Source organism: Miniopterus schreibersii, assembly GCF_964146895.1.
Source record: "Miniopterus schreibersii genome assembly, chromosome: 2".
Lineage (NCBI taxonomy): Eukaryota > Metazoa > Chordata > Mammalia > Chiroptera > Miniopteridae > Miniopterus > Miniopterus schreibersii.
This window is the reverse complement of record NC_138102.1, coordinates 144,253,655-144,274,245: the sequence shown is the minus strand read 5'-3', so window position 1 is coordinate 144,274,245 and position 20,591 is coordinate 144,253,655. Positions and strand designations below refer to the sequence as shown.

The window sequence follows — 20,591 nt, the reverse complement described above, 5'->3', positions numbered from 1 at the left end:
TGTACCTGGCTTTTCTTGCTGAAGAGCTGCCAGCCATTGGTGTCAAACTCTTTCCTTTTCTTGTCAATGCTCTCTTGCTTTAGGTATTGCCTAAAGGTATTGAAAGAGAATGAACTGAGATGTGGAGAATGACCGCTGCCACCCAAAGAATGGAGCTGACAATCCTTAGAAAGAGTTTTCATACAGCTTCTGAGGAAAACAGTATATAATGCTGGGCAGGGCATCTTTAGACTGCACCTCCTTTGGAGCTCCCACAATTCATACCCACCCTGTCAACCCAAGAGAAACATATGACCTGTGCCTCCGATATCCAGGTTCCTTCTACCTGCTGTTCCCCCTGAGGAACAAGTTTTGCTTCTGTTCCTTGGTTTATGTGGTCCTTTAGAACTCAATCTAATGGAAGAAGAATGTTTCTCTGGCAATATCGAACTTGAGTCTCCCAAGCAAAAATTCAATCCAAACCAACAATCTGCTGGGCGTAACCCTCATACAGAGCGCTCTTCCTAAGTGCAAACTGCTCACCAATCTGGAACCTACCTACCAGAGTGGTACAGTGAGGAATAAGCACTTTAGAAAGAGAGACAGATGGGGTATAAAGAGATTTGCATTCTGGTTCCCAGTTAAGCTACTAACTAGTAGGACCCAAGCAAATAAAAATTACTCTGTGGGTTTGGTATCTTCATTTGAAAAATTAGGAGGTTGGATTAGATGATTTCTAAGTAGTTTCTGTATGTATATACCCACTCTATATTTTAGTGCACTAGGACAATAATTATCTCCATTAGGGCATATATTTGGTATTAGTACATTATTAAACTTTACTTAGATGTAAAATACCTATTCTTACTTAATAAGAGAATTTCCTTTATTAATCAGTCCACTGAATGTATTAAAAAACTGAGTTCAACAGCTGAAAAGCACAAAATACACAGACACGACTCTTTTGTACTCAACTCCTTACTTACAAAAGGATCCTGCAGGCTTCATTGTTTATACCACCCATAGAATCATAATAGGTAATATTCTTCTTTCTGAAGTCCACAACCTGGGAATAAAAAAAACCTGTGTTTATAAAGTGAAGAAAGCCCGTTTCTCAGCTTTTCTCTTCCCTGGAACTCGGAACCTTTTGCTAGATTTCCTGTGAAATCATAACAAGTATGACTGACAGTGTGCATCACACCATGCTTAATTTGTAGAAGACAGAACATAGAACTACCATGGGGGCTGATCAACTGGTGGCCCCATTAATTGCCCTAAAACCTTTTTCTGTATTCAGGGTCCCATCTACAAAGTGGGCAACAGTGAAGAACATGTTCTTCAGAGAATGTAAATTGACTGAGATCATTTCCACAATTTCAGAAAGATGGTAGCAGATTGTGGATGTTGTTTCTTTACCTGGAGAATTTCCTTTGGCTTTATGCTTTTCAAATGTAATTCAAAACAGACCGTGAAATAACTCTTGTATTTTCATTAATACACTAAGCCATGTTCTCAGAGTCATAAAAAATTACCAAGTATGCAAGGCAAGTCTTGATTAGGCAGAAAATAAGAGTCACAGGATCTGATTTGGCAGCATCATCAAGAAGTCACTTTTTACACAAGTTTTGATAAATTGAGCTAAAGTTTTATTTTGATTCTCCTGCCTTGCAGTTTACTGATGTCCTTAAAAAGAATTCCAAAATTGTCAAGCATGATCTAAGTAGAAGTGAAGGAAATAAAAGGATTAAACTTGAAAAAAAAGTCCTCTGTAGGACTCCCTCTACAGGAAGGAATTGTTCTTGTTTAGGAAACTACCTTGAAGACACATGCAGGTTTTAAAAGACAAGGCAGAGCCTGAAAAGACAGATGCAGTGGAGGAATTACTGAATTGCTCTGCATAATAAAGAGGATGGGAGTGGAAACATTTAAAAAGTCACTTTTTCTCCCCATGCTTTGCCTTGAGGCTGCTTAGACTTATATAACTCCTTTTTAAATATTTCCAGAAAAGGAAATTCCACAGCTTTCCTCAAAGTCTAAGCATCTCTCACTCTTGACAGAAAGTTCATTAATCTACCCAATTCTTAGCCAACTAAATACTACTCTTCTCTCAATCATCCAGTGAAGACACGGAACTAATACTCACTACTCTCTGTGTATTCTATAATTACATAAATTTCTTTTAAATTTTACCAAAAACAAATGGGTACTCACAGCAAGACACCAGTGCACTCCCAGGTGAATGGGCACCAAAAGAATATCAACGGAAAATACATCCACTTTCTTTGTCCAGCGCTTCACTGCCTGATAACCAGCCGTTTTTAACTTAGTGAAAAAAAAGGTATTAAATGCATGTACACTTGGCAATCCCTTCTCTTTACTTCGCTCCATCAGCATATTCATGTAGAAATTGATGATCTGTGGGAAGACATTACATGTATTAAAATAGATACTCAGGCCTTTCATAATATGAAGGAAATGTGTTATATGAAGGAAATGCAGTTGCTGTATTATTATATAGCATATGCTACTGTTTCCTAATCAATTCAAGTAAAATTTTAACACCCAACAGCCTCATGGCCCTATATTGAATTCTAACTAGAAGAGAGGCTATAAACAGTAAACAAAAAGCTGAGACTATATATATAATGGGGTTGGGGATACATATGAGCAGATGCTGGCCAGATGACTGAGGATTAGGTCAAAAGACTGCAGAATGAAAAGGCAGGGATATTTTAAGGCAAGACTTAGAAAAAAAGAAAAGAGGACGAGCAGTTTAAATAAAACACATTAGCAGTTATTGGGACTGTGTGAGCAATTTAAATAAATCCTGAGCTTAAGTAGAGTGTAGTGTTAACAAGGCTAAGACTAAGAGTTCAGTTCTCATACATGGGTCACCTGTTTTTACACAAAGATAGAAAACTTTGCTTCAATGTTAACGACTGTCTTTTAGCCTTTAAGCTATCTTGCAGAGGCAAATTGTTTTGGTTTCAAGTAGACCTGAGTGACAAGATAAATGAGCAATTATACTGGACAAAACACCTATAAAACGACACTAGCTCAGCAATGTCACCTTTTATAGAGGCACACCTGAATGTAGTATAAAAACCAATATAACATGAGACCTGAAAGTAAAGTCACACACATAAGAGTAAAGTTCTCCCCAGAATCTAAACGGTTTTCTCATTTTTGTTGATTCCATTTATGCCTTCAATGTCAAGTATGAGTGAAAGAAATTAAAATGCTTGATGTAGGAAATATATGACTCTTTCTGTTAAAGAAACAATGCGTTCTCTAATAGTGACCATGTTGTCTATGGTTCCTTGAGATCCAGGATGCCTTGGTACTAAGCTTGAAAGTTACTGGGACGGAAGTTACTGCACACTTACTTTATGTGGTCAGATGAGGCCAGGCCAGTGTCTGTCAACTGCAAGGAATGAATGGGCTAACTGATCCACAGCTTGGAAACATGACTAAGAAAACAGGCATATTTTTCAGAATGCTTTTTGGGGAATGGGAAAATGCCCCCGTCCTTTGACAAATATTTACACATTAGGATGCCAGAGCAATGAGCTACTGCCCAACAGTAGGCAACTACATACCGGACAGGCAGCAGGGACCACTGCCAGGAACACACCAGAGCATGGTCTAGACTAGAGAAAGGGCCTATAGATGAGGATGCCTAGGCAGTTGCAGGGAAACCACACTCGCTATGAGGCAGAACTGAGAGGAGGGAGAAAGGGGAATGGCTAGGATTGAAGAAAGACACTGTTCTGCCTGCATCTCTGAAGACTGAGCAATAGGCCCAGCAGGCCCAGAGGACTCAGGTTGTGGCTAATTCTCTGCCTAGTGTGATGACCAATAGATAATTGAAACGCAGTTATTTTAAATGATAATGAATCGAAATACAATTAGGATTATAGATTTCTCAATCTAGGTTCCCAATCTAACTCTGCCCCCAAGGACAATGGTGCTAATGATGCTTCTAGGAACGAAGGCAGCCAGGTATACAGGAGGGTCCACCCAGCAAACATAGATTTCTAGGCTATAAACTACATTATATAGTGAGAGAAAGTCAGCAAGAAGGGATTGTCCTGTGGCATTCTACCCATCCCACAATATTAACCATATTAGAGGCTAAACCCTTCAATCCAAGGGGAGAAATGAATAGGCAGATGACCTGCCCATCACTGTAAGCCAAACCTTACATGGGGAAGACAGGTTATATATTTTAACAGGCAATAAGGACTCAAGGGATAGGTGGAAGGAATCAGGCAGAGAGATAAGGACAGCCAAGCACATGAAAGCCATGGAGATATTTCTTTCCCAGGTGCCCATAAAAGTAATTATGACATTTGGGATAATTAACCTGAAGTAAAAAAGGATGACATAAATGAATGTCATGCTACATGTGCCTATCCTAATTTTTAGGAGGAAAGAGTTCTAGAGACCAATCAAGTTTAACTGGACTTACACTGCCTGAGTTGTTTTTGTTTTTGAAAGAGTGGACTAAAGACCACTAAAGAGAATGCTAAAGACCAACCCAGCTGACCAGAAACAGAGACCTAGCAAACCTAACACTATCTGTTTCCTTTGAGAATCCCTCTTCCACTGTTTTAGTTCTGCCTCCAACCAACATTTCTCCACTGAGAGGGAAATAGCCTCCTCCAAAGTCAGCTTATTAATTAGCTCTTAGAAGTGATGTGGGTTCTTTTTCATTTCCCCTGTATCCCAGTAGGAGGGAGCATGGTGGCCTCAATGTTCCCTCCCATTAGCTGAGAATGTGTAATCTGACATCTGAGGCAGAATTTAGATTCAAGTTTCTCTCCTTGGTTTTTTAGCTCTTACTCTGTCCAAATGAGGAAAGTTGCCATAGTTCAGCCAAGACACAGTCATACCAAAAAAACAAGTCAGGAGTTAGAGAACAAAAAGAATCCTACATGTCATCTCACAGAGGAGGGCTGAAGATAAAGGAAAAAGAAATAAGAGAAGGGATAACAGTGCTTAAGATGAAAAAGAGGCAGTGACAGAGTATGTGCTTGTATTCTGTGAAGACAAGGGCCCCCTCCCTCCCATGGAGAGAGCCTTTCTGCACACAAGACTATTAGCTCCAGAAGATTCTGAATTCTCTTTGAAATAAGGGGCTAAAAGTAGCAAATCAGCCCTGCACCTCCTGTTTGTATTGCCAATATATCAGCAACTGAGGACAACGGCCAGTGTTAGTCCACTTGTCACTTTTTTGGGGGCCCATGTTTGCCTCTGCTTGTTTGCTGTGGCTCCTACTGCCTAAGGAGCTGCCCTTCCTGCTGCCTTCACAGCCTTGGTCATGAGCGCCTGCTTGTCTATGCAGTTCTGTTTGGGGGTGGGAGGTTGTTTATAGTGTCTTGTCCTTTGTGATTTTATTTGAAGAGCTGCCAGGCTGAAACTGAAAAAAAAACTTCTCTTTAAAAGAAAAGCCTACAATGTTTTCAAACTAAGGACTCATTTTTCCTGTATGTTACCACAATGACATAAATGGCCACTGCTATTTGTATCTTCTTTCTTGCCCAGTAAACCAGCCAAACTATTGTTTTCTCATGTATTTAGAAGTAAAACATCTCACTAACAATAAAATCTTGACTTCTCTTTCCAATTTTGCATTCTGAACCCTTCAAATTGGCTTAGGGAAAAAAATGTTCTAAAAGTCCTGGGCATGGCAGTGCTCCTGAGCAGAGACCAAGACAACTTTTAGGGGAAACAAAGTTGTTTTTCCTACTTTACCTCTCTAGATTTTTCACTTTGATCTTCCATTCTGATTTTTAAATTAAACCTATCCTAGCCAACCACAAAGCCCAAAAGACTAACCATGCTGCAGCACCTGAATATTATGAGTCAGAAGGTCATTCACTCCTAAGATTTAACCTAGTAATATTATCACATCCCTCACTGTGATCATGTACCAAAAACTTTTCTCACATGCAAATTTAAGCAACAAAGTATTAGAATTACTGCTAAAGTTTTAGAGAAAGACAGGCAGGCAACACCTATTTTTATGGAGTCATGGTAACTGTAATTACGATTCTCCGTGTTATCCCACATAAATTCCTAGTTGATTAAAAGGACTAGTTCTATTAAGAAACACTTTAAAGAAGTAAACTATAATGATATGGAATCTACCAATGACTCGCATTAGAAACACTAAAACTTCCATTCTGATCATTTTATTCCCCATGTAAGAGGGCACAGCATCTGGTAGACCCATCAGATTCCCTTAACTAATTTATCTAATTTTGCCTAGTTTCTCCCCTTCTTATGCAATCAGTTTTTATTCCCTGGGGAAAATTTATTCCCTGTGCTAGGTTTGTCGAGTTGGACTTAACGTTTTGCAAGATAATTCCTCTCTTTACTGAGCATCACTTAAATTTAACTCTTCTTGGAAACAATTAGAAAGCTATAAAAACTACCAATTCCCCATTTCCATAGAAGACTTGTGTTCTGAAAGTCAGAATGCTAGACAAGAGTTATGTGCTCTGATTCTAGACCCTGATTCTGCAATAAAAATCAGGTGACCTTAATAATACATCCCTTATAAAGTCTTTTTACTTCTCCACTATCAATCAAGGAAGAATACATTCTTTATATACAAAGCTACTGTGATGTCGAATAGCTAAGATATCTCTTTCCTTTCAGAGGTGAGACTTAACAAAATAGGCAATTAGTCTGCCTGGTTAGCGCTATCATTTATGTAGTTACAGTTCGCTATGTAGAGTCTACCTTAATTGCTCCTGCACTCCATCACTCCCCGTATTTGTTACAAGTCTTTTCCTCATGGCCTTTCCCCAGCCTCTAAAGTTAGAAATACAGTACTGCAACAGTCAAATGCTTTTGCATTTTGGAAACAACCTCTACATGCTACAAACCCCACAGTACCTTGTTTTGTTTCTCCTTTAACTAATCAATTGTCTTTCAGAGATATTAAAACATAAGAGCATTTCCACTGTTCTTCATTCCTTGTGTAGACTGAAATTTCCACCTCATGTTTTCCTTCTGCCTAAAAAACATTCTTAAATATTTCTTATAGTACCAGTCTGCTGGTGATGAATTCTCTCAGCATCTGTTTGTCTAAAAAAGGATAGCCTTTGCCCAGGTTGGTGTGGATCAGTTGATTGGAGCATTGTCCCATACACTGAAAGGTTGGCGGGTTTGATTGCAGGTCAGGGCATATACCTAAGTTGTGGGTTTGATCCCCGGCGGAAGGCAACTGATAGATTTTCTCTCTCATGTCAATGTTTCTCTCTCTCTCTCTCCCTTCCACTCTCTCAAATAATTAAATAATAATTTATTTATTTTTTAAAGTATAGCCTTCTTTTTGAAAGATATATTTGCTGGATATAGAATCTAGGCTGCCAAGTTTTGTTTTTTCCTTCAGTACTTTAAAGATATAACTACATTGTCTTCTGGCCTACATGGTTTCTGAAAGATCCCGGTTCCTCTGTATATAATGTGTCTCTAGTTGCCTTTATTATTTTTTTCTTTATCACCAGTTTTCAGCAATTTGATTATATATTTTAGTGTGGTGTTTCTTCTACTTGGGGCACGCTGAATTGAATCTGTCGCTGTACATTTTCAAATTGGAAAATCTTCCACCAATGTTTCTTAATTTGTGTGACACCACTTACACTCCACCTTTCCCTCTGGAACTCAAATTACATGCTTAGACTGCTTGATATTGTCCCACACCTCACTGATGCTCTAGTTATCTTTCTTCAGCCTTGTTTCTGTGTTTCATGTGGATGGTTCCTTTGCTCTACCTTTTTTTTTTTTTTCTTCTGCAGTTAATCTACTGTTAATTCCATCTCATGTATGTTTTAATTCAGATACTGTATTTTTCATCTCTACGAGTTCAATTTCTGTCTTTTTTTTATATATCTTCCATTTCTCTTCTCATAATGTGTGTTTTCCTTTACCTTCCTGAACATATGGAATATGTTGATAATATCTGTTTTGGTATTCTTGTGTGTTAATTCCATCATTTTTTTTTGTCATTTCTGGGTATTTCTAGTGATTGTTTCCCTTGCTACTTTGCATGTCTGTTAATTTCTGATTGGATGCTAGATACTGTAAATTTCATATTGTTGGGCTTTGTTACTAAAATTTATTGTATTCCTTTTAGTATTGTTGGGCTTTGTTCTGTGATTTAGTTAAGTTACTTGGAAGTTTCAATCTTTTAAGACTTGTATTTAAGCTTTGTTACCATGGGTCCAGAGCAGCCTTTATTCTAGGGTCAGTTTGGCCCCAATCTTAAGGCTATAATACCCTTTTGAGGACTTTAGTCAATCAATGCCCCATGACTTTTCCATTATGGCTGGCTGGAACATGAACTATTCTTGGCACCTGTGTTAGCTCTGAGGCTTGCTCTGATTCCCTCCTTCCTGGCAGTTCCCAGCCTCTGGAAGTTTCTTCCCAAATATATACAGGTGGGTATTTAACCAAAGATTCAATGAGGGGGCTCTGCACATTTCTGGAACTTTCTTTTTTACAGTAACCTCCCCTCCAGTATTTGACCTCACAAATCTTAGCCACTTTGGCCTTCCCAAACTCTGAACTTTGTCTCCTCCTCTCAGCAAAATTGTCAGGCACTACTAGGTTCTACCAGCCCTCCGCCCTCAACACACCACCCCAGTAAGCTGGGGAAATCATTACCCTTCTCTCAGGGATCACTGTTATCCAATGTCCAAAAATTGCTGTTTCATGTTTTGTCTAGTTTTCCAGGTAGTTCAAAGGGGTAAATCTAATCCATTTAATTCCATCATGACCAGAAGCAGAAGTCAGATCCATTTACTTGTATGCCTAAATAATTTCCATGTATTTCTAAGTTTATCTGATGCCTTTTAAAACAACTCCTAGACCCTCTAAGCAGCACAATTATCAAGCCATAAAGAGAAACACAAAGCCCAAAGCAGTCCTCTCCTCAGGATCATTAATCTAGAATCAGAGTTGGGTTCCAGAAGTTATCCAATTCAATCTCCAGAAATCAATAAATAATTTCCATTATTGATATCCATTTAAAAATATTTTCATTTGTTTCTTAATTGTGACTTTCAATCTACTTTCACAACTAATTCCTCCTCTTTAACCCTGTCCTCCTTCCCTTAATTAGATATTTCTATTAATAACTCATCAGCAGACCAAGTATAGAAACCCCATCTACAATGTCTCTGATATTACCAGCCTTCCTTTCGTATTCTTTACAAGGCAGCCAGTTCCCACATTCCATTTTTGAGAAGTTTCATTTTCTTAGTAGTAAGGTATAATGTCAACTCTATCAATCACTAGTCCTAAGGGCAGCCTAATGGTTTTCTGTACATATCCCAAATATGAAACTTCTGAATTTTATTTTCCTTATAAACTAAATCTGATCCATTTCACTTCTAGGATCTTATATTCCTTGTCTAAAAAATGGTAAAGAATAATCTGTCAATCACCTTATTTTGGAGAAAGTTTTAATGCAGCCTATAAAACTGACAGGAGAATTGAAAGGATGAGGAATGGTTATTAATGAAAATATCTATTTGAAGGAAGAAGAACAGGATTGAAGAGAGGACAAATTACTTGCAAAAGAAGATTCAGAGTTCACAACTGAGAAATAGAATTAAGTATTATTAAATGAATACAAATACTTAAGAAAACCTACTAATTCCCCATCAAAATGTTAGCTTCTAACAGGCAATAACTTTGAAAGCCTGAGAAGCGAGGTACTTTGAAAATGGTGCTTTTTAAAATGGTTCACATCATCATCATCATGGAAATGTGAATTGGCACCTGCTTTCACCGTTACCATTATTCTGAACTCAGGAGACAAGCACTCCCCACAAGTTAAGGGTAGGCTTGACAGAGATAAAGTGGACAAAGAATTTTTCCTTCCCCTCATCTCTTCTAAATAATGTAATTTCCATTAACTTTGCTTGCTAAAAATCCAGCCTCTGATGGGCCCAGGGAATGGAAAATATGTCCTGATGAATGCTGCCTCTGTAAGGGATCTCACTGAGGTAACCACCATAGTAAATAGCAAGAACTCAGCTAATAGCCTACTCATTGCTGCCCCCTAGAAGGTTTTGCATAATTTACAGCAAACAGACTACATTCCCGTAGAATAATTAACCCCTTCCCATTTAGCAGCGGCAGACAAAAAATGGCAAGAGACTACAGATTAATGTCTCCAAATCAAAAACACTTAATTGATGGATACTTTTGACTGTCCTTGATTTTCATTTTGTCCTTTGATTTAGTAAGCTCTTTTTTCCCCCTGTTACTTGATCCAATGTTCTAATATCATTATTATGCGCCAAGAGAAGCAAGGGTAGTATCCCCTAAAGCCAGGGTGGGGAATCTTTTTCCTGCAGAGGGCCATTTGGATATTTATAACATCATTCATCGGCCATACAAAATTATCAACTTAAAAATTAGCTATGAAAAAATCTAGATTTATTGAATTTCGAGTTCCGCCTGTGGTTGCTTTGGCAGGGCCAGACCAAATGATTTCTCGGGGCCCACAGCCTGTGGGCCAGATGTTCCCCACCCCTGTCCTAAAGTAAGACAGTATCAAATCATACCTTCTTTACTATTCTTGGTCAAAGATATTATTCAGGGAGTGATGAAAATTTATTATCTTATAAATTCACCAGTGGCAAAGAGAACAGGGCTAGTCCAGCTGGCCCCAGACAAAAGCAACATGCTGGGCATGACATATAGCTCTCAAATTCCATACACCTAATCCTAAAACAGGATCCAATTTAAGATTCTGAAGCAGTATGATATAATGCATAAGACCCCATGCTTGGGTCTGAATCCTGGCTCTGCTACTTACTAGCCATTTAACCCTGCAAGTTTCTTAATCTTTCTATATATTGTTTCTTCATCTATAAAATAGAGATGATAAAATTATAGTATCTACGCCCAGCCAGGTGTGGCACAGAGGTTGAGCATCAACCTAGGATCCAGGAGATTGCGGTTGGATTCCCAGTCAGGGCACATGCCCAGGTTGCGGGGTTGATCACCAGTCGGGGGCATGCAGGGGGCAGCTGATCAATGACGACTCTCTCGCCATTGATGTTTCCACTCTCTTTCTCCCTCTCCCTTCCTCTCTCTGAAATCAATAAAGATATAATAATTAATTTATCTACCTCCAAGGGTTGTGGTGGCCGTTACATGAGCAGAAAACATAAAACACTTAGAACAGTGCCTAACATGAGGTAAATGCTCAATAGATGTTAGCCAGTATTATTATCTGGAAAGTCCTTCACATACAATACCAGAACATAAGTATCTAGACTAACTAGTGCTTTTTAGACTCAGTATCTTAGAATCCTCCATAGTTGTGAATCTTCAGTACACCCAAAAATATCGGGCAGGGATAGTACTAGTGAGCCGAAGAAATGAGACAGGTATTTAGGGGGAAAAAACATTTTTCTTCTTTTGTTGTGAAAATATTCTTCTGAAATAAAACAAACTCCTACAGGCATAGGAATAAGACAGATCAGCTTAAAGACTGTAGTGTAATCAATTTACTTAAAATAATTAAGACTCAAAAGTTGAGGGCAACTTTTTTTTACCCAATATATCAAATATTTAATAATATAAACGGATTCCTACATGTAAAATATTCCTTCATGCTACAACATAGTCAGCTATTAAGTATTTTCTCTGATGATGTGAGCTGTAGGGTAGGTGCCTTAAAGACCGTAACAATACTAATGAGTGAATGTCCTCTCCCTCAATGTCCAAATTGTCAATACATAAAAAGGTAAACCAGCAGTTTTCAGACTTTAAAGTACATAAAAATCACCTGAGATCTTTTTTTTTTAAATGCATATCTCTACCACACTGCTTCATACTTATTCAGGAGAACTGAGAAGCCTGTGACAGCTGATTCTGATCCAGGTCATACAAGGACCACATTTTGAGAAACACTGAGATAATGCCTTGATTTAATTTCCACTAAATGTTGTTCACTTCCTATTTGAACATAAAAACAGGTGCATGATTACCTCATCATTGAGCCAGTTCAGATGGTTTAGAGTTTGAATATCTTTGCGTGTAATGGTCAAGCGGAATGCTTCACTCAGAACTTCATCCTGGTTGCCGTTACGAAATACATTCTTTATTTCTTTCTCCATTTCCTAGAGAAGCAAGAGGTGTCAGAGATTAAGCAAACATGCCTTCAGACACACCAGATTTCTCACCAAGCCCCACACAATCCCCAAGCTATTTATCATTAGTCAGCTGTTTACTTCTAACATTTTGGTTTCTATTCCTTCCAGTAGTAATCTCCTGGTTACTTCCTTCTACCTTGCCTTGTCCTCCCTTCTCTTTTTCAGCACAACAGTTCAGACCCTCATTTCATATTATTCCTACCAAATTTTCTAAGTCTTCTATGAGAAGACCTAATTATATTTTTTATTTTTGGTCTAAACAGTTTCCTGAGAAATAGAATGTTTCCCAAAAGGTAGGAAAGCTAAGTAAAGGTAGTCTCTTTTAGATACATTTTCCTGGATTTTTGTTGTTGTTCCTTTTTTAATGTAAAACATGGAATCCAATACAACTATAATACATGCGTTATACTCACCAGCTGTGTGAATTTTTCAAACAGAAGACTGAATTAAGGAAAAGATTACTTTAAAATGGACAGACTTTGTGTAATTTCCAAATTTTATACCAAGTTTTTATTACTTATAAAAATAAGCCTCAGCTTACTGCACATGAAATGAAACAAATTTATTAAATGGTTTTTCACTGAAGTTGCTAAAAGCTACCCATAATTCTTTCCTCAATGTTGAATAATCGTTTAAAAATAAAGCCGAGCTTGGGCTGTACAAATGAAGGCAGGAGTATGCAATACAATTTTTACATTTAAAAAAATTTTATTTTTCAATTACAGTTTGCATTCGCTATTATTTTCTATTATTTTAAGGTGTACATCTTAGTGGTTGAACAATCATATACTTTATAAAGTGTTACTCTCAATATTTCCGGGATTCACCTGGCACCATACATAGTTATTTCAATATTCTCAACTACATTCCCTATCTGCATTTTACTATGACTGTTTTGTAATCACCAATTTGTACTTCTCAATACCTTCACCTTTTCCACACAGTCTCCCAACTCCCCTCCCCCCTCATCCAAAGCATTGTTTATAAACACAACACTTGCTAGTGCAAGAACTTATATTATGTAATTTACCTCTGTGATTTCGGGAAATTCATCTTCACTATCAGTTAATTTACGACCTTTTTTTTCTGTTTCTTGGGCAATTGTGACAGGGATCTCCTTTTCAAGAGGTACACGAAGATGCAGTTCTACTGAATCATGTATTGAATGTTCCTGTTCCTGCAGTCTCTGAAAGACAGTAGTTCAGAATAAGTGGGATAAAGAAATATGCATTATATCTCTATGTAAACTGAATAGTACCAGCTAGATAGACCAAGAATATCAACCACCTCTCACACAATACTATGGGATCATACTATCTTGTAATTTCAACAGCTCTGACCCCAAATACAGGTAGCCTTCCAAATTAGTTTCAACTTGGATATGCTATTTATTTATAATCTTATCTCAAAATTTTTTTACCTGGTTTTGAAGCTGTAATGCCAGTGCTTTTTGCTCTTCAATCTGGCGCCATCTTTCCCGTGCTCGAGAATCATAAACACTAGTTCTAGGAAGTGAAAAAAAATGTGACACAAATACAGACCACTTGCTTAACATCAGCCCATTGTTGATGTACAGTGAGCATTAAATATAAAACCCTTATATACAAAGTCTAAAATCCTTTCACTAACTTATCACTATGCTTATATTTTAAAACAGAATGAAACCACATTGTTATCAAAATTTTCCTATTGTTTTTAGTGAAATAATAAAAATTATTAGTTTGTTGCCAAATGTGAACAGGTGACTCTTGTGGATATCTGTAAATATATAGTCCTTTTTTTTTAACATGCTCCTAAGATTATGAGAAAATTAAGCTTTATTTTGCAAATCCAAAAATGAGACTGAATCCCAAAGGAGAAAATAATACAGAATATCATTGAGGTTGTAATTCAAATACTGTATTTATGAACCAAAAGGAAAAATATGGGTTTATTTTTTTTTTCTTTAAAAAAAAAAAAAAATCAAGACCAAGGGGTTTAGATAACTTGAGTGAGTTCTTAAAACTGCAGACTAAAAGCTTTTAGTGATTTTGCAAACTCCAGAAATAGAAATTAGTCAATAAATTAGTTGTATCCATGTAAAAATAAGGGCACTTATTTTCCTTTCTATATAATTGCTAATTTTGAAATATTTTCTCAATTCAATTAGCTTCAACAATAAATTTAATAAACCTGAGCATAGAAATGTCCTAACACCAATAGAATTAAAAAACCCACTAACTTTTAAGTTGTTTTTTAAATAGCTATAAACAGGGAGTTTTTACTGACTAAACACAGGTAGGATCATTGGCTAATTGATTTCTCCTAACTAAAATTAGGAAGTGATAAAGAAAAAAATGATACCAAAAATAATAACTTACAATTCTTTGATCCACAACTCTGCCTGGAAAAAAGTAGGACTATGGGTGGGAAAAGAAAAATGTGAGCAGGAGGCTTATGAGAAAATTCAAATAACATCAACAAGAAAACCAATCACTTAAATAATTTACAAGAATACTTTACAAGTACAAAATAAATACAAAGACCTAAATTACATAAAATTGCAATTGGGAACAAAAGAAATACAAATAAGTCATTTGCATATATACATATTAGGTTTTTTCCCATAATAAAAAACACTTTATTGACTGCATTACAATTGATTCTTACAGAATGCATTCCTTGATTTCTGTCAAGTTCTGTATCCACAGCAACCTTGTGGTGGCAACTGACAAATGAGTATAGGTCCAACATGCATGGTGGTTGACAGTTTCATTTATGTCAAGAAGTAAGATGAAAGTAACAAGGACACATGTCATAACTTCACTTAAGTCATTTGTCAATAATGTGAGCAGCTGCTTTGTTAATCAGATAATAGTTAATTCCTGAAGAATTTATCTTCAGTCTTTTGTACTATTCACAATGTAATCACTGCAGACGTGACACAATTTTAATCAGAGTTATTGACAGTTTCTCCATCACTTCCTTACGACTAGTCCATCAACAAAATAATAAATCAAGCCCTGATTTGTGGTGTGGGAATTTTCTGTGACATAATTGCTCCCACCATGGCCTACTTCAGCCTACCAACATGACATCATTCTACAGTACTTCCACCACACAGATACGATACATGTCAATAACCTTAAGAACACAGATAATAGTAATATGAGTAGGAAATGATGACTTTTGAATATTTATTACTTTTGTTTTCAATATAATTTATATAACTGTATGCTTATGTAATTTAATTATGAATAGAGGCTGTGCTTAATAACTAGCTCTCAAAATTCCTGAAAATTTAACAATTACCTCTTATGAGCTGCTGAGAGCTGGCTCCAATCCACTACTGAATAGGGGTGAGTTTTCTGAACTTGCAGATAGGAGACTGGGTTATGTCCCTGCTTTTATGCAGGAAAACCGATATGATATTCAGGTACATTTTCATATTTTCATAAAATCCAGCTCTTCTAAGCAAGAACATAGCAGTAACATGCTTGACACATGTGTCCTGCCACTGGGCATCACAGTGAAGACAATTCCTAAACAGATGAGGTCAGATCCAAAAGAACAGGTTTCCCATCATGTCTGAGAAACTCTTTATGACTCATGTTCTTAGTTCAGCTCTGGGTTTTGCATCAGCAGATGTTCTGACATGCAAAGCTACCTCTCTTGTGTTGCATCTTACTGATTTCAGCAAAACTGTTTTTGTATTTGGACACTCTCTGGTCAAGAAACCCTTCTGAATGCAATTGTCATGTTATTGTTTCTTACTTTTCTATTTGCTTCTACACCTGTATTATAGTTAAAAAGATGACCCAAAGTTCAGCAGAGAAATTAAATTTAACATAGCTCCTTACTTGCATGAGATCAACATTATGTGAAAGAGTACATCACTTGTCAAGATAATACATTAAGCTAGAGTATTACTCTTCCCAAATGGTTCAGAATGACAGATTTATCAATAATTTAATAAAATCTTATGGGTTTTTAGACTTCTTGTCAGTCTAATTAAATCAAAATATATTCAAACAACCAACAAACAAAAGAGAAACAAACTCATAGATACAGAAAACAAACTGATGGTTGCCAGGTGAGGGGGGGAGTTAGGGGGCTGGGTGAAAAGGTGAAGGGATTAAGAAGTACAAATTGGGCCCGGCTGGTGTGGCTCAGTGGTTGAGCGTCCACCCAAGAACCAGGAGGTCACAATTCAATTCCCAGCCAGTGCACATGCCCAGGGTTTCGGGCTTGATCTCCAGTAGGGGGCGTGCAGGAGGCAGCCGATCAATGATTCTCTCTCATCACCGATGTTTCTATCCCTCTCTCCCTCTCCCTTCCTCTCTCTGAAATCAATAAAAAACATTCCAAAAAAAAAAGCAAATTGGCAATTACAATTACAAAACAGTCATGGGATTTAAAGTACAGCACAGGGAATATAGTCAATAATATTGTAATAACTATGTGTGGTATCAAGGGGGTACTAGACTTATCAGGGGGAATCACTTCCTAGATGATATAAATGTCTAACCACTATGCTGTACCCCTAAAACTAATATAATACTGAATGTCAACCATAACTGGGAGGAAAAAGCAGCTGGACATTAAAAAAAAAAAGTGCACTTGGAACAACCATCAAATCAAAGTAGATACTGAAAATCCCCACCCACAGGACAGTCCATATCAAACAGCTGACGAGTCAATGAATAAACCAAAACAAAGGATCAGCAGCACAGCTCCACTCCAAAGATGAGAAATCAATTCAGTTCTTGCTGACAACCTATGTGCAAAATGCTTAGCAGAGTCGCAGGCATATTAACTGTATGTCCCAAAGCCTTTTGCTCTTCTCAAACTTCCTCATCTCCTTGCCAACCCGACTGAAGGATCTCTCGCAGAAACAAATGGAAGAGTGAACTCTTTTCCAAAGAAAACTTCTAGATACGCAGAACAAGTAAACAGAGCATCAAGTTGGGAATTGAGAGGCCTGAAACTCCTGGAGCTGATCCTGATTAGGTTTTGTAACTTTGAGCAAGTCATTTCTATGAGACAGTTTTAGGATTTGTGAACTCTGGACATTAGAGTCCCTTTCAGTTCTTAAATCTCTACAATCTGCCCTAGCGAAGGCAAGAAAAAGGGCTCAGAGGGTATGCCTTGCTCCTTAGCCTAACTCATGAGAATTAGTATTCCTAATTTTGGCAATGACAACGCTATTCTATTGCCTCCCCACCATCACTGAGGTTAATAAAGGGAGAGCATAAGAGAAGGTGGCTTATTCCCTTGGGACAGTGAACAACTGACATAACAACTAACACAGAAAGCCACAGAATCTGTGGTAGCAGTGAAGGGCTAGTGTATGATACTAAAAATATGAGAACACATTTATTGCACAATATAAAGAGATGACAAGAACCACCCAGAATTGCATAGTATTGGGTCATGCTATTCAAAATATGTCTACTTCCCATATTAGAATATAAGCTCGATGAGGACAAAATTCGTCTTTTGAATTTACTATTGTGTCCTCTGGACCAAGAATAGTCCCTGGCACACAGCAGGCACTCAATATTTACTGAATAACTGAAAATGTAAGACAAGCACTTCTCTTTAATGGACTGAGGTACCTTCTGGCTTAGGAAAGCAAAATGTGGGGGAAAAACAAAATCTGTTTGCTTTTCTCATAATTGAAGCATACAGTAATCATAGCTACAACTATTTACTGAACACCTACTAAGTGCTTTATGTGTAAAACTCTGCTCTAGGTGTACTACACATTAGTTAAGTCTCATGATAATCCTTATATTAATTAAACCTCAATAATACACATTAAGGAATTATTACTCATACTATACAGAAAAGGAAATTGAGGCCCAGAAGGATCATTTGTCTTGAAAGAGCCAGGATTAGAAACTATGTCCGTCCAATTCTAACACCAGTGCTTTTTCTATTATTGTAAAGTGTCTTTTAATAAACCAAAGCATTAAACCAAAAAGAAAGTGATGAGTACCTGAGCTACTTGAGAGCACAGCAGGCTTTCCAGGAAATTCATTTATTTAACAAAGACTTATTTACTAAGTACCCATATCATGTACCAGGCATTATGATTATTGGCCCTGAGTGATAAATGCAAAGGTGTTAGTAACTAACAAGATACAGGGATAGAAGTGCTTGAGAAAAAGATTAATGCTACCTGGAGAAGTCAGAGAAACAATAACACCCAAGTCAAGTTTTAAAAAGCAAAATAAGAGTTTAGCAAGTGAACAAGGAAAGGGAATTCCAGCAGAAATATCAGAATGTACAACAGCACAGAGGTATGAAATGGCATGGCATATTCTGGGAAATAAGGGCAAATCTTCACTGCTGGTAGGAGACTAAGTATGAAGAACCAATCAATCAAGGCTGTGAGAGTAACATTACTCCAATTTCCATAAACAGCATTATTCAATAAGTTTTAACCAATATACCATTTCTCCTCCCATCTGATTGTTCAGTTATCACTAGGAAAAATCCTCCATAAAGGAAAGGCAGACTTAATGAAGAACTATTACAGACCTGAAAGCACTCTTTAAATGAGATCAACCTTTTCCCAAGAAAGAATACCTACTTTTGTGTAGTACCTGTGGAAAACTTTTATAAGTACTTTATCTGTAAGTTAATCTTTACAACAATTCAAGAGTAAGGTATTAATATTGACATTTTATTGATAAGGAAACTAAAATTAAGAAGAGTAACTTGTCCAAAGTTATGTGAAGCCTGGAAAAGACAAGAACAGAGCCCAGATCTGACTCTTAAAAAAGAATCCAAACTGTAAAGTCTCTTTGAGAAACTGTAACATTTTAAAAAAAATATCTAAGTTTAGAACATAGAGGGGAGCTGCACAGAATTAGGGGGACTGAGATGAGAAAAAATAACATTTTATTATCCCTAATCTCCTCAATGGAAAACTGATGCTATTACCACTCTAGCAATTAAACTGCTAAGGCCATATATGGCAAAGACATAGTAATCTAAGTAATAACCTATTAGATTACAGAGGAAGAAGTATTGGATAACTCCCTGAGGAGTAGAGTCTCATATAGATCACACCTGAATTGAGACTTAAGAGATAAGAAAGCAACTACTGCCAGATAGACAAGTTGAAGTAGGAAGAACACACCAGCAGAAAGAATACTGAATGTGAAGAAAATATGTATCATATTACAGTTCAGCATTTAATAAACACATAAAAGAGTCTCATATTTCCATATGGCTCCTTTTCTCACCTCTATCATGTCTCTCAACTGTCACCTTATCAGAGACTTGCCATGACCATCCTAGATAAATAGGACCCCCCGCCCCCTGCGCCATCTATATATTACCCTACTTTATTTTTCTTTCACAGCACTTATCACCACCAGGCATATATGTTCATTTGTTTATTTGCTCACTATTTGTCCCCCCCCCTCCCCCTTACACCCCTTACAGCTAGAAAGCAAGCTCCTCTTTTTTCTTATTAAACGCAAATTTTATTAGTGTACTTTAACACAAAAATACTGGGTAAGCTGTATAATATAATCACCATATGACTATCACTTTGAATTAGTATTGCAGATACTTCTAACTACTTATTTTCAGAGTATGTTCCAATATTTTAATTATGTTCAGTTAAGTGTACCTGAATGTTTGCAGCACTCTGCATTATTTATATTAGACAAAAGCAGCCTAAATCAACTTGCTCTGGCATTCCATAATTTCTGCTTGTATATCTCTAAAATAGATTTATACATAGCTATCATATGGTTACTCTTTAGCATTTGTACATATGCTAAAATTTTAAAATTTTATCTGAATTTGACTTTAATGTACCCCAAAGTAAAGTTTATTGGTTTCTTTATACTAGGAAGTGTCTTATCTGATTATTCATATTCAATATTTGCAGATTACTAACTGGAGCTACACACTCTTCAATTAAATACAAGTGTGTAGATTTCAAGTCACCCATCCTAACTCCTGGTTCACTCCACCCCTGCTGCATTCCTGGAAATACTCTAGATGTGGATGAATCAAATTCTCTGGCCCTAAAGGATAATGAGCAAGGGAAAACTGTATCAACTTAGAACAATACCAGGAATGTAAACTGATGGAGAGAAGAGATTTCATTTTGTTCACTGCTTTTATCCCAATGTCTGTACAAGCAACTGGCACACAGCAGGCTATTAATAAGTACTTGTTACAGGAAAGAATGTGTGCTAGAAAGTGAGACTTATGAAGAAAGTGCTTTGTATACCACACTAAGAAGTTTGGGCTTGATTCTTTGTCTGATAAGCCACCTTGAGGGAGTTTAATGAATGACCAGCTATGCATTTTAGATCACTCTGGTTGCAGAATGAAAGAGGGACTAAAGAATAATGCAAAGAATAGATTAGAAAATATGGTGGAAGATGGAATGAGGAACAAAATGGAAGTTGGTGA

General features: G+C 37.0%; 1 protein-coding gene across 5 annotated transcripts in view; it reads right to left on the bottom strand.

Moving 5' to 3' along the window:
• The window catches only part of SENP1 (SUMO specific peptidase 1), a 46,467-nt gene that overhangs the window by 1,580 nt on the left and 24,296 nt on the right, over window positions 1-20,591 (bottom strand). For 4 of the 5 annotated variants that reach the window (XM_081129880.1, XM_081129878.1, XM_081129877.1 and 1 more), the window contains 7 exons: window positions 14,528-14,566; window positions 13,588-13,672; window positions 13,198-13,353; window positions 12,003-12,134; window positions 2,191-2,394; window positions 966-1,045; window positions 6-90 (listed from right to left, as the gene is read on the bottom strand). In XM_081129880.1, coding sequence (XP_080986006.1) covers window positions 6-90; window positions 966-1,045; window positions 2,191-2,394; window positions 12,003-12,134; window positions 13,198-13,353; window positions 13,588-13,672; window positions 14,528-14,566 — 781 coding nt within the window. The remainder of the gene's footprint in view (window positions 1-5; window positions 91-965; window positions 1,046-2,190; window positions 2,395-12,002; window positions 12,135-13,197; window positions 13,354-13,587; window positions 13,673-14,527; window positions 14,567-20,591) is intronic. The other variant, XM_081129881.1, reaches the window with a different exon arrangement.